The sequence below is a fragment of the Anabrus simplex genome, chromosome 3, assembly GCF_040414725.1.
Source record: "Anabrus simplex isolate iqAnaSimp1 chromosome 3, ASM4041472v1, whole genome shotgun sequence".
NCBI lineage: Eukaryota > Metazoa > Arthropoda > Insecta > Orthoptera > Tettigoniidae > Anabrus > Anabrus simplex.
The window spans coordinates 6,728,240-6,741,740 of NC_090267.1; the positions used below are offsets into that span (position 1 = coordinate 6,728,240).

The 13,501-nt window shown below is 40.0% G+C and overlaps 1 protein-coding gene across 1 annotated transcript in view; it reads left to right on the plus strand.

Annotated features, from left to right (window-relative positions):
- LOC136866917 (gastrula zinc finger protein XlCGF57.1) overlaps positions 1 to 12,561 on the plus strand; it is a 72,358-nt gene extending 59,797 nt beyond the window's left edge. The window contains exon 4 of the mRNA XM_067144013.2: positions 11,321 to 12,561. Within this exon, the coding sequence (XP_067000114.2) occupies positions 11,321 to 11,978 (658 nt within the window). The 3' untranslated portion in view covers positions 11,979 to 12,561. The remainder of the gene's footprint in view (positions 1 to 11,320) is intronic.
- The last annotated feature ends 940 nt before the right edge of the window (positions 12,562 to 13,501 follow it).

Sequence of the window (13,501 nt, forward strand, 5' to 3'; positions counted from 1 at the left end):
GAATCAGAAAAAAATCATTCGAACTAACCGGTGTACTATAATTGCGAAAAATATCATTATACCTGTTTAATAATGTCTTCTTTGCTCTAATAGGTAATAATTTGAGCATTTGATATGATACATTATCTGGACCTGGGGAGGAATTTGAGCACGATTGGAGTACTGCCTCTAATTCCTGATAATCGCAGGGTTGTAGCAATACGGAAAAACGTGCGTCTTGTGAATGAACATACTGTGGTACAACAAAATCTGGCGTCTCTCTAACAAGAAAATCTGATAATACTTGACCTGGGATGGTCTTGGCAGGGGAGTGCTGCGTAACTCTTGTGATTGCCCTGATGGCATTCCACAAGTCTGCAATTGGAACCTGACGCGTGAAGGACGATATAAACTCCCTCCAAGTGACACGACGTTTTTGGTGGAAAATTCTGCGAGTTTGTGCTATGTGTCGTTTGAGCCGGAAGTAATTTTCAGGTGTTGCTTGCTGCCTATATTGTCGAAAAAGTACTTTGCGGGTTTGAATCAGCAAATGACATTCCTCATCCCACCACTTAACACGCACAGGTTTAATAGAAGATAAAGGGGGTGAAACGATGATGGGGTGGTGAAGATTAATATAATCTGTTAAAATCTGCAGTAAAGTTTGATATGAAAAAATATTTTCCGGTATTTTTTGTAACGCATCCTCAATGTAAGCGGTATATATTTGCGGTTTAAATCTCCTCAAAGATCGAATCATGTTATTTTGAAAAGTGTGCTGCGGTGGAGAAATGGGTCTGCCTACACCATAAGAAATAACAATAGGGAAATGATCACTGGAATAAGTATCACTCAACGTATGCCATGTAGTGATAGACACCATATTTCGCTTACACAATGTTAAATTTACTGCGCTAGGAGGGACAGAAGGCGCAGTCAAACGCGTAGGAGAGCCATCATTCAAAATAGCAAGGGCATGGTTATTTACTGCACTAAGGAACTGTGTACCTTGAAGTGTATCCAAATTTCCTCCCCACAGTGTGTGATGAAGATTAAAATCCCCAAAAATAAAAACATATGGTTCGGTAGTAAATTGTTGAAAGAATTGGTTCCATTGTCTCTCATTAATGGAAACTTCAGGAGGACAGTAGATATTCACAAGTAAAATATGCATATAATATAATCCTATAACATATGTATGGCGTATGGCCTGAATATTCGAATGAATGCTATATGTCACGGACGAGTGGACCAAAAAGGCAACCCCACCGTAACCGGGTCCATCATTACGTAAAACTTTGTAATTATGATACGCAATGCGAGTCTCAAGATTAAACCAAGTTTCTTGTATGGCTAAAAAGTGAGGTACTGTTTCCTGTATTAATTTAAATAGCTCATGACGCTTGTTCATGAGACTTCTAGCGTTCCATTGAGTGATTCTGATCATAGAATTGAATGAAACTGCAAACCTTGTCCCTTAACTGGAATACATTATGAGCTAACGCGGGGTGATCACCCAATAATTGCACCAATTGCTGAATAGATTGATAAAAACCACTTTGAAGATACTCTCTTTGCCTATGAAATGACGAAAGCGGTTGCGCCATTGAGGCGCTACTCGTGGCAACAGGTTCGTCCAAAGGTGCCTCCATCCGCCGGCTTGCGCCATTGGAAACAGGTGTAACTCTTGAAGCTGCCATCTCCATGCGGGGAATCTCTCGAACCAAATTTTGATAACCATCCTTATCATATCCTGGGGCTGGTACTGGTCTCGGTGATTTTAAAATTACTTGTGTAAATTTTCTCTTACGGGGATTCGACTGTGTAGGAGTCTGCTCCTCCCCAGTTAAAGGGGGAAAATTTTGGGAATTGTCTACTACATTATATTCACTAGGTTGAACTTTCTGTATAGCGTCCTTGAACGATAAGTTCTGATTGCTCATGATCTTTTTAATGTGGACTTTCTGTTGGTGAGCTGGACAGTCAACATTTCCAGTTGAATGGGTGCCACGACAATGCACGCATTGCAGGAAAGTTTCCATACAGTTCGCCGTAGTATGGTGCAATGCACATTTCCCACACCTTGGACTTGTCGCTCTGCAATGCTTATCAACGTGACCGTACCATTGGCATTTTTTACAGAGGATGGGAGCAAAAACATTTGGCTCTACCTCTGAATGCACCTGATATAATGACACGTACTGTGGAAGTTTCTGCGCACGAAAAACCACTTTTATAGATCCAGTAGGGACATACTGAGTTCCTTCCTCGTTAACAATTCTACGGTTCAAATGCTTTACAGATTTTATAGCAGCAGTAGACTTTAATTGCTTTAATATAGCATCCTCGTTCAAGGTCTTCTCTGCTCCCCTGATAACTCCTACCCGCAATACATTAGAGCTCGGTATGTATGCCCGTAGCTTAAGCTCAACTAATAAAGGGTGTTTCAAAAATGAATTTGCCTGTACGGCATAAACAAATTCTATGTGTACCCTATTTCGTCCCTTGCGGGCCACTGATTTTATTCCTGGAATATTTTTCTCATAGAAAATTCTACCCAAGGTCATAGGATGCATGTTACCGACATGGCCTGTTGCTGTGGACTCCACAAAAATAATGAAGGGTCCATAATGAGTACTGGGGTAAAGTTCCTGCGACTCAGTCTTCGAAATCGAAGCGTCAGTCTCCTTATTCACAGCCGCATTTGCTGTATTCGATTTACTCACTGTACCACTATTCTCACTTGAACTATCATCCTCATCCTGATCCATTTGAACTGTCTCTTCCCGAGCAACTGTGAGGGTTGAAGGATCAGGAGACTCCGCACCACCACTTTGCTCCCCCATAACGTACGAATTACACTCGTAGAATCACTACTCAATACCGTCCACGCTACCTCGTCACAGCGACTGTCCACTCAACTGCACACTATCACTGCTAAGAGGGAACTGACAGCCTTTATTGTAAAACCGCTCCGAGTGCCTGACCTGTTTTAGATTCAAGGCGTCAATAGGTGAACAGCTGATGGGACAGCTCCCTGTTACCAGAGTGCAACAGTGTCGCCCATTTCTTAATGTAGGAACTGATTATGCTGGTCCTTTCTTCGTCAAGAGGGGAAATGTGAGAAGCAAACAGACAACGAAGAGCTACATTGCGTTGTTCATCTGTCTGGCTACCAAGGCTCTTCACCTGGAGGTGGTGAGTGACCTCTCTACTGATGCCTTTATGGCAGCCCTGAGGAGATTCATAGCTCGACGTGGGAAATACTCCATCATCTATAGTGATAATGGGACTAACTTCATTAATGCCAACAGAAGAATGCAGGATCTTCGAAAACTATTCCTTCCAACCAGCCTTTGTGACGAGGTAAGGAATTCATTAGCGATGGAAGGCATCAAGTGGCACTTTATACTTCCCAGCTCTCCACACTTTGGCGGATTGTGAGAAGCAGCTGTCAAGTCCATGAAGTACCACTTGAGAAGAGTTGCGGGTAATGCTCTACTGACATTTGAGGAGCTATGTACCCTTACTGCACAGACAGAAGCCTGTCTTAATTCTCGCCCCCTATCTGCCTTATCCAATGACCCCAGTGACCTTAATTATTTATCACCTGCTCACTTCCTAAATGATGTCCCCTTACAACCATTCCTGATCCTGACATTACTGACCTGCCCATCGACAGATTGTCTCAATGGCAACGTATCCAGTCAATGCAGCAACAGTTGTGGAAGAGGTGGTCTGCCGATTACCTGAACTCACTGCAGGAGAGGAAGAAATGGACCTGTCCCAAGGAGAACGTAGCTACTGGAACAGTTGTTCTTCTGAAGGAGGACATTCTTCCTCCTCTCTGTTGGAAGATGGCTGTAGTGGAGACTGTTCACCCTGGGAAGGATGGACTTGCACGAGTGGCTACTATCAGAACAACCAGTGGTCTTTTTAAACGACCCGTTCAGAAGTTAATTCCATTACCTATTGAACACTAACCAGGATCGTTGTGGCTAAAACATAATGTGTTTCATGTGAATAATTTTTCTTTGTTTATTTCAGAGTGTAATTATGGTGTTGTGTGTGATTTGAACTGCGAAACTTATAGTGTGCTTAATTCATAGTGCATAATAATGGTTGAGGACACAGTCAACCTACTTAGTACCTTCTGTTAACAGTGTTGTGTTGCTGTTTGCCTATGTTTATATGTATGCTTTGTTGAATAATCAACTCATTTGGTTACTGAACATGAACTCAGTGCCTGTGAACTGAACTCTCATATCATACAATTTAATTCGGTTGAATCACGGTGATTCAATGGTGGGGAGCATGTTCCGGCCTAGCTAAGGCTAGACCACTAAGTTACTCGCTACCACTTTAGGACAGATAGCACCCAGGGGGTTGTCTTCCCGCATCGCGCTCACTTGTTTCTCTCCCTGGCCGCTTTCTGCGTGACGTCATGGGATGTGAAAACAGCACTCGCCCGTCCTGCTAACACGTGTTACTTCTACAGTCTAAAATGGTCATAACTTCTGAACCATTCATGCAAATAATGTCCTGACAAGGTTATTGCAATCCTTATAAAATACTCGAGGAGGTCAAACAACTTATTTCGATGAGGAATTCGAGGATAATATCGAAATATTTATTTAATTTTAAGGAGCTAAATTATTTTACCTCGGACTCTAGCATAAAATCGCTTCTACACGGCAACCGGTTGGAAATAGGTATATACCATCGCGGACATTTTTGTAGAGGTTTATATGCTCTACATTTCGTACGCTTACACTTGGGGTCTATCCTTGACGGTTCAGGCAGCGTAAGCCAAGAAAGCAAGTGACCGACCGTTCGACCATTTTGTCTCTTCGTATTTACGGTATATCGGATCAGGGATACTGTATTATTTCACGAGCTTCGAAATATATTCAGAAATATATGTTATTAGCACATAATAATGTTAATGTTATTGGATTTTACGTCCCACTAACTATGAATTTGAGCACCTTCACTATCGGAATGAGACAGGATCGAACCTACCTAGTTGGGCTAAGAAGGCCAGCGCTCTACCATCTGAGTTGCTACTCAGCCCGGCTATTAGCACATAATAATATTATAGTAGTCCACTACGTGTTCGTGTTGTCAGTATCTGAAGTAGAACCACTGTACTGATGAAAATGCAGTCAACATACTATGGAAACGTGTGTGGTGCTATAAATGTCGGCAGGTAAAAGAACTCCCGTGCGACAAAATTACGGCACCTCGAGTCTCAGAAAACCGTAAGTGTTGTTAGTGAGATGTAACACAAATAACGTTATTATTATTTTGCATATTATAAAGACAATTCCGACAACAACCATCATAGCCAGTTAGTTTGCTACTAACAATACTTCCTCGTCAGCAATGTTTGGTTGTTGATACACTTTGTAATAAACTCTTCAATATCTCCATTATTACAAGTCGTACGGTAAAAAGGTGTCAGATATAAATGATGAATGAAAATTTAACTGGATCTCGGTTATTTCAAAAGGGGGCCTCACACATCCCAGTCATCAGTGGTTGAAAAACATAGCCCAGTTCGGAATTACATTTGGTGTGTTTCACGGTCAGATTGTATCCAGATGCAAAAACGTAATGAAAACTCTTATTTCTATTATTAAGTCAAAATTTCCAGTATTCCATTACAAAATAATTTGTCTCTACGTAAGGACCAGGACATTTATTAGGATACGGCATTTAAATGCAAAGAGTAAGGAGTTAGCACTGAAAAAATATGCCAGTAAGAAGGCTAAGATTTGGGCTGGTTCATCAACTAATTAAGTCTCCTGACACGTAAGTTTAATACTTAAATATAATTCTATAAAGATGTCGATATGATGCATATCTGCCTGCTATCATTTCTTGATGGATGCAGTACTTTTGCATCCATCTATTGGCACAGGCCAGAGTAAAGTGTAGCTTCCACCGAAGACCCCGTCAACATCCATGGCTGTGACAATATGGAAGTTGCTGGGGTATGGGTAGTGCTGAGTGATGACATTCAGAGCATGACTAGTACATCTGAGTGTTATGAAAGGTGCTGCTCATAGGGTCGGTCGTGCTGCAATAGTACTTTCTTACCCAGTGAGGTGTCCGACTCGTTGGCTGAATGGTCAGGGTACTGGCCTTCGGTTCAGAGGGTCCCAGGTTCGATTCCCGGCCGGGTCGGGGATTTTAACCTTCATTGGTTAATTCCAATGGCCCGGGGGCTGGGTGTTTGTGCTGTCCCCAACATCCCTGCAACTCACAGACCACACATAACACTATCCTCCATCACAATAACACGCAGTTACCTACACATGGCAGATGCCGCCCACCCTCATCGGAGGGTCTGCCTTCCAAGGGCTGCACTCGGCTAGAAATAGCCACACGGAATCAAATTAATTACCCAGTGAGGAAAGCAATGGCAAACTACCTCACTCCTCATCTTGCCCAGTACGCCTCATTTTGTTGCTGCCATTGGTTTTGGGGTTTCCTTATAACCGCATAACCTTTGGTGGTGCTATTTCAGGATCCAACCAGCCTTTGGGCTAATGACCTAACAGACACATGATGCATATTTTCCTACGCCATTTGATCTAAATGTTTACTTCATCAGGAAAGGAATTAATCATTTTGAGTTGCATGGCAATATTTTATTTGATAGTTGATGTTCTGCCTACTCAGCATGTAATAAAATTTAACGCATTTTCACACATCTTGTTTTTAAATCTATTGGAAATACCGTTACTTATCGAATCGGAGTAAACCAGATTATTATATGATGAAAGATTCGGAAGATGTTTCACAGGCGCGAGAATTGACAGGCTTGCTGTACAGCGACTGTGTATCTTACTCGCTGTCGTTCATACCGCGTGACGTCATAGCGCTCCAGCCAATGGGAGCTTCAACGTCCGGAGTAGCCTACCTAACAGTGTAGTTACCTTGAGCAGCACCCTTATTTTGATGGCCCTCAGCCGGAAGTCGTGTGGATGGAAGCGGATGAGAGACTGTTATGCTTGGGTGCCTCGAGCGGGAGGACACGGGAACATGTGACTGACTGTTATCGAGGGCATCTGCCCATCAATACTCAGTATTATAATGTGTTATATAAGTGTCGTAAGTGTAATAAATGTTGTTATTTAATCAAGTGAGTGATTTACGTACAAAACAAAATCTGTTGCACTTAAATTATATTACAACATTATTATTATTATAAAGGTACCGGTCTTGACATGTTTACAATGTCATCATCAGCCTTACGTAAAACCAAGCAAGAGAATAAATTCACGTATAGCAACAATACACACATGCTAGTTCAAATTCTTATAATGACACATTTAAAATAGTTCATATAAAATATCGGAGGATATAAGCGTTGGTGGCTTAATAGTCGTGTATTATTTTGGTACATGAGTTGAGGCACTTTCTGTAAGTTGTGCTTTGGTATGATTAAACTTTATGAACACGTTAGGATCTTGATAAGTATCTTATTGATAGAAAATTATGGCACTGAGGAAAAATCTGAGCACTGTTGGTGTCATGGTTTTCTTATTTTAAAGATATACTCTGTGCGTCGGAAGGCGGTTTTTGGTGTACATGTGGGTCCTAGGATGCTATGTAGGAGCGAATTTCCTCAGTACACGCAGATCTGGAGCCTAGAGAAAACGGAGAGCTTGATTTTAATGTGGAGTTCTGTATAGAGCAAGTCAAATGAAGCAAAGGTATAGGAAGGAACTCACATTGCAGCAGCGTGTCACGAAGTTTACTCTATGGAAAGGAGTTGACAACTGGAGCAGGTTTGTGGATAGAGGCAGTTGGCAGAGGGGAGGAATTGAAGGGAGGGACTTGGAGAGGAAACGCCTGCGTGCGAGGTGTTGGGGATGGGTCTTGAGGGCTATGCAGTGCGGACAGCAACGTAATGTGTTATGTAATGCGTGGAAGATCTAATGCTTTTTCGTAAACTTAACGTCTTTAAGAACCGTAATAAGCAAGTAGTAGAGAACCTTGGGTTGCTTAGAAATTTCATCTAAGTTTAAATAGGGTTTGAAAAACTGATCAAGGTGTATGAAGCAATTTGCGGTGACATCTAGGAGAGGGCCTTTTCCTAATGTTCTGAGAATCTCCAAGTCTTGTTCTATGGTGGTAAAAATATGTTTCGCGTCATGCATATGTTGGCCCACTGCCGAAAACCTATTTATTTAATGGCATTGGCATGTTCAGTGTACCTAATTTTGAAATTTCGTCCGGTCTGTCGTATGTACGTGGAATTGCAGTTATTGCAGCTAAACCAGTATACCCCTGACCTCGAGAATGTTTTATAGTTGTGTATTATTTCAATATTCCTAATGTTGGTACGAAAGGATATGTTGACATTATGCTTCTTAAAGATGTTGGTGACACTGTAAATGTATTCGTTGGAAGTGAACGTAGAATATGTGTCAGGGTTGGGTTTTTCTTTTTCTAACGTATTTAGTCGATGCTTGAATTTTTTAATTATTCTTTATATGAAACAGTCGTTATATCCATTGAATTTGGCAATGGAACGGATGGTGTCTAATTTTTTCTTTAAGTTTGTTTTTTGTCATTGGTATTTTAAATGCGTGGTTGACCATGCTGTTATAAGGAGCGCATTTTCGTGTGTGAGGGTGTGTAGAGTCCTTTCTTATGGTTGTAGCAGATTGTGTGGGTTTTCTATATATACTGCATGTTAGGGAGGGTGGGAGCCTGCTTATCGTGAGGTCTAGGAAGTTAATTTGTGTGTTGGATTCCGACTCGAAGGTGAATTTAATATCTGGATCTATATTATTGAGATTGTCAAGAGTAGAGGTAGCACTAGTAGTCCTATCGTCTACTATTATCAAAGTATCATCGACGTATCTAGACCAAAATAGAATATTAGAAAAAGTGTCATTGTTGTCAATTATTGTATGTTTAAGAAATCTGGACATACTTCCGCTAAGATCCTCGAGGCCGGTGACCCCATTCTAGTCCATGCTGTTGATATATGATGCTGTCAGAGATAAACAAGTTATTATTGACTAATATCAGGACATTCATGAAGTCTTGTATCTCAAGTTTGCTTAGGGAACTGTGTGTATTTAGATTTTCTTCAATGATGGGAATTAATTTTTTGGGGTTAGTACTTGGACACATATTAGTAATGTCGAACGAGTGGATGCAATAATCAGGTTGTATTTCAAAGTTATCTAATTTCCTGATCAGATCTATAGTGTTGTTTACAGATTTGACATAAACCTGTAGTTATTCTTTAAGAATTTCTGAATGAACTGAGAAAGTTTATAAAGTGGGCTAGGCCTACAGTTAATAACTGGGCTGATGGGGGTACCGGCCTTGTGGATCTTAGGGAATGCATTGGCAGTGGGCAGACCTGGATTTACTTTGCAATGTTTTGCTTTTTCCTGATCAGTGAAAAGAGACGAGAAGTTTTTTAGGTTTTGTTTTAAATGACGTTGAATTTGCTGGGTAGGATCTTTCTTCACTATAATAAAGGAGCTATAATTAAAGTATCTTGTTTCATTCATGTACCCGTCTTTGTCCATAATGACAGTTGTATTCCCTGTGTCCGCTTTAGTGATGAGACTTTTATCCTTAATTTTCTTTTTAAGCTTAAGGACCTATTCCCGTTCAACGAAAGAACTTCTATTATTATTATTATTATTATTAGGGGTTGTCATTTCATTTTCGGAGGTGTGTATTTTACTCAATTTCCTTTTTACGTCTAGTCTTACTTCCTCTTATAAATCTAGAGGCATGTTCTTAATGATGACTTCTGATTCTGTGACTAAGTTGGAAGCTATGTTCACTTTATTAAAATTAGGCCAGTTGTGTTTAGAGTCTTTTGCAAGGATTGCGTTTTCTAAATCATTTGGTTGTGTTTTTGATAAGTTAACTACCGGGGGATGAAAGTGATCAATGAGGTTGTGAGGGATCGAGAATTTTTTGGTTACTCTTGCAATGTCGTGATTAAATGCTAAGTTATTTTTGAGTGTACTAAGTTTCCTCTCGAAGGTACCGTAAGCTGTTTCATAGATAAGACCTCAAATAATCTGTTATTAACTTGGGTCTGAGACAGATCCATTGAGCGCCTTTCAGCAAGCAAGATCCTTCAAGGTGAGTCGCGTAAAGTCGGTTATTAAGAACTAGGTTTTCTTCTTATACAAAATTTAATTTCATTTTTAGACAGATTTTGTTTACTTTAATTTGAGTCTTTGTATGTTGGGGACTATTCCGATGTTTTTTGCGTTAGTTTTGAGGAAATTTGGTGTTAATTGTGTATTACACACTGCTTTAGAAAATCTCTATCCTTGCCCAATATTGCGACCTTGATTTTAAGTCCCATGTAATGATGGGCCCTTGATTTTGCCTCGTAAGCTGTGTCATCTAAAGTTAAGAACTTCGTGGCCGTTCCGTATTGAACTGAGAATCACAAAAGTAATTTAGTATAATGGAATCCACCTTTTCAATACATATAAAGCTGTTGCACATAAATTATATTATAACATGTTTATTATTATAAAGGTACCGTTTTTGACATCTTTACAGATAAAAATAACAGCGTGCGGACTATGAGTCCGCGTGTGGGCACTGCAGGGTTAATACATCCCGACAGCAGGAGTCGTCTGATAATTGTGTGGCATGAATTCTCTGATTGTGCGATCATTGTTACTATTGTTATAAGTTCTGCCCCCTTTCTTGCTATGAGATTTCTAGCTCAACATGCATCCTCTTCCTTTTACATTGATGACACATTGACTGGTACTAGCTCAGTTGAAGAAGTTAAGGAGCTAACTCAGAACTTTGTTCTGTGCTTCATGGTACCTGTGCATCTCAGAAAGTGGATATCAAATTGTCCAGAAGCCCTTGCCAATATCCTGTAGATGATAGGGAAATCATGTCAACTTCTAGCATCACTGATGATATAGCTATTAAAACATTAGGTATTGTTTGCACCCTAAATGTGATGAGTTTCAGTTACAAATAAATCAGAATAAAGCATGGAAGGAAATCACTAAGAGTAGCATTCCCACAGTCATTGCTACCATTCTGAACTCTCTTGATTTGCTCGTATGTGCTGTGGTTATTTGGGAAGTAATACATCCGCTTTCGCAAATGAAAGTTATTATGGATTATCTGTTGGGGCATTTATCTGAAATTATTGATATTTGGTGTCTTATTTATTACCTTGTAATATGAATACCTTTTAATATGAAATGAAAAAACTGGTACATACATAGCGTTTGCTTCAGCTTACTGTGTTTGATTTAGTTATCTTACTTGGAAAACGTAATAACTTTTTTTTTCTGTATTTTTTTTTTAGACTTGAGAACGTCGCTCCGAATAAGAGACTTCCTCGACAACACATGTTTACACATACTAGCGAGCGTCCTAATTCCTGTATTCAATGCGGTAAGAAGTATTCTACCAAGTCTGGTCTAGGACGACACCTTCTTAAACATACTGGTGAGCGTCGGTATTCCTGTGATATATGCAGCAGTGACTTTATTACCAAACATGGACTTCAGGAACACCTCCTTATCCACACCTGGGACCGACGACATTCCTGTAAACAATGTAATAAGAAGTTTTCCCATAAGTCGAGCCTTACGAAACACATTCTTACACATACCGGTGAGCGCTCCCATTTCTGTGTTCAGTGCAGTAAGCGTTTCATATTGAAGTCGCACCTCCAAGTGCATATGCTGACGCATACCGGAGAGCGTCCCTATTCCTGTGACCAATGTGCTCGGAAGTTTTCAACAAGGTCCCAAATTATCCGACACCTACCTACCCACACTGGTGAACGTCAATTTTCTTGTGACCACTGTGGTCGTAAATTTTCTAACAAAGCTGTCCTACAGGACCACCTCACCATCCATACTGGAGATAGACAATACTCCTGTGAGCAATGTGATAAGAAATTCGCTCGAAAATCGACCCTGCGGAAACACAATCGTACTCATGTTCGTCGTCATTGATGTCCTCAATGTGGCAGGAATCTCTCTCAGAATGTACACTTCAAAAACACCTGCTCACTCATACAAAGCTTTTGCCTGTGCTCAATGTGCTAAGACGTTTTATCGAAAGTATAAGCTTCGCCAACACGTGCTTAAACATATTTAGAGCGTCGATATATATTGACCAATGCGGTATTGAGCTTGCTACGAGGTTTATTCTTTGACTGGCAACACATGCTCATGAACATGCAAAATCCTGTGATTAAGGGCGGACGTGTGCAAAATTGCACTTCATTACATCGATTATTTTAACTGCCTGAGTTTCAAAATATTGTTATAGAATTTGATATGCATGGACATCAGTGTTCTGGGCATATGTTTGTTAATTTTTATGGTGATCTCTTAAATTGTTCCTATGCTTGGAATATTTGAACTCTGAAACATATACCCTGTTTAGGAAACCACAAAAATCTAAGTTACCAAATTTGGCACATAACATTTGAAGAATAATTTGGAGATTAGAATGAAGGTTTGATATGTTATTTACTTTTATTTTTTAGAGCAAGTCCAATTTGACGGACTAAATTTGGAATAAATATCCTGAGTTGTTACCCAATACAATCCGAAATATTTTCTCTAAAATGTTTTATTTCCGGGAAGTAATTTATAATAATGGAAGCATAGCAGGTTCCATTCTTTTATCTTGAAATATGTAGTATGAAAGGTAGATCAATCTTCCAAAAATGTAAGTTACGTAGAAATTGAATCAAAGATTTGAGATTGTTCATATTGTCTTTCCGTTCGTCTAATTAGTTGATGCAGACATTGACCATATTTCTGAATTTCCTCTACATCCTCCAGTTGTTTTCTCCTTCACTTTCTCCTTCAATGCCTCTTCGTTTCTTATTTCATCATTGTGTATTCAACTGTAGCAATTTGCCTGTCATCTCTGTCGTTTTGTTATTGTTACTGCGAAAGCTTCTGGCTGCAGTCCCATTCTCTTCAAAGTCCCTATCCTCCTCGCGTTTCCATTGTTGAGCACTAAACTTGCATCTTATGCTACTATTTTCACCACATCTCAAGAGACAAATACAGTTTTGGGACTTCTCTTTTGAATAACTTTCATTAGGATTCTGTGTTCTGCCATGCACACACTTCTCTAACAAATATGGATTGGCCAGAACAATAAAAGTAGGTTTTCTACATTCATGAAAGCTTCAGGTAGAATATGCTTGTGGGAATAAGTAGTGCCATCTTGCTTAGCTTGTTTGAATTTGCACCATGAAATATTACATAGGTTATGAATAGGATTTTGGTCAATTGACTGTAGATGTTAATGGCCCAGGCAACTCTTTGCATGTCCTTAACGTTTCTAGAGTTCCCTCTTATGCCCTGTCCATAATATACCTGGAAAGTATGTATTTTTTATCAGTAATCCTATTAGCTCCCCAGAGGCTTGTTATTGTAACGTTTTTTTACCCCTGAGTCCCTTCTTCAATTTTAAAGTCATCGCCTATTCTCTTCTGAACATGCCCAAGACATTC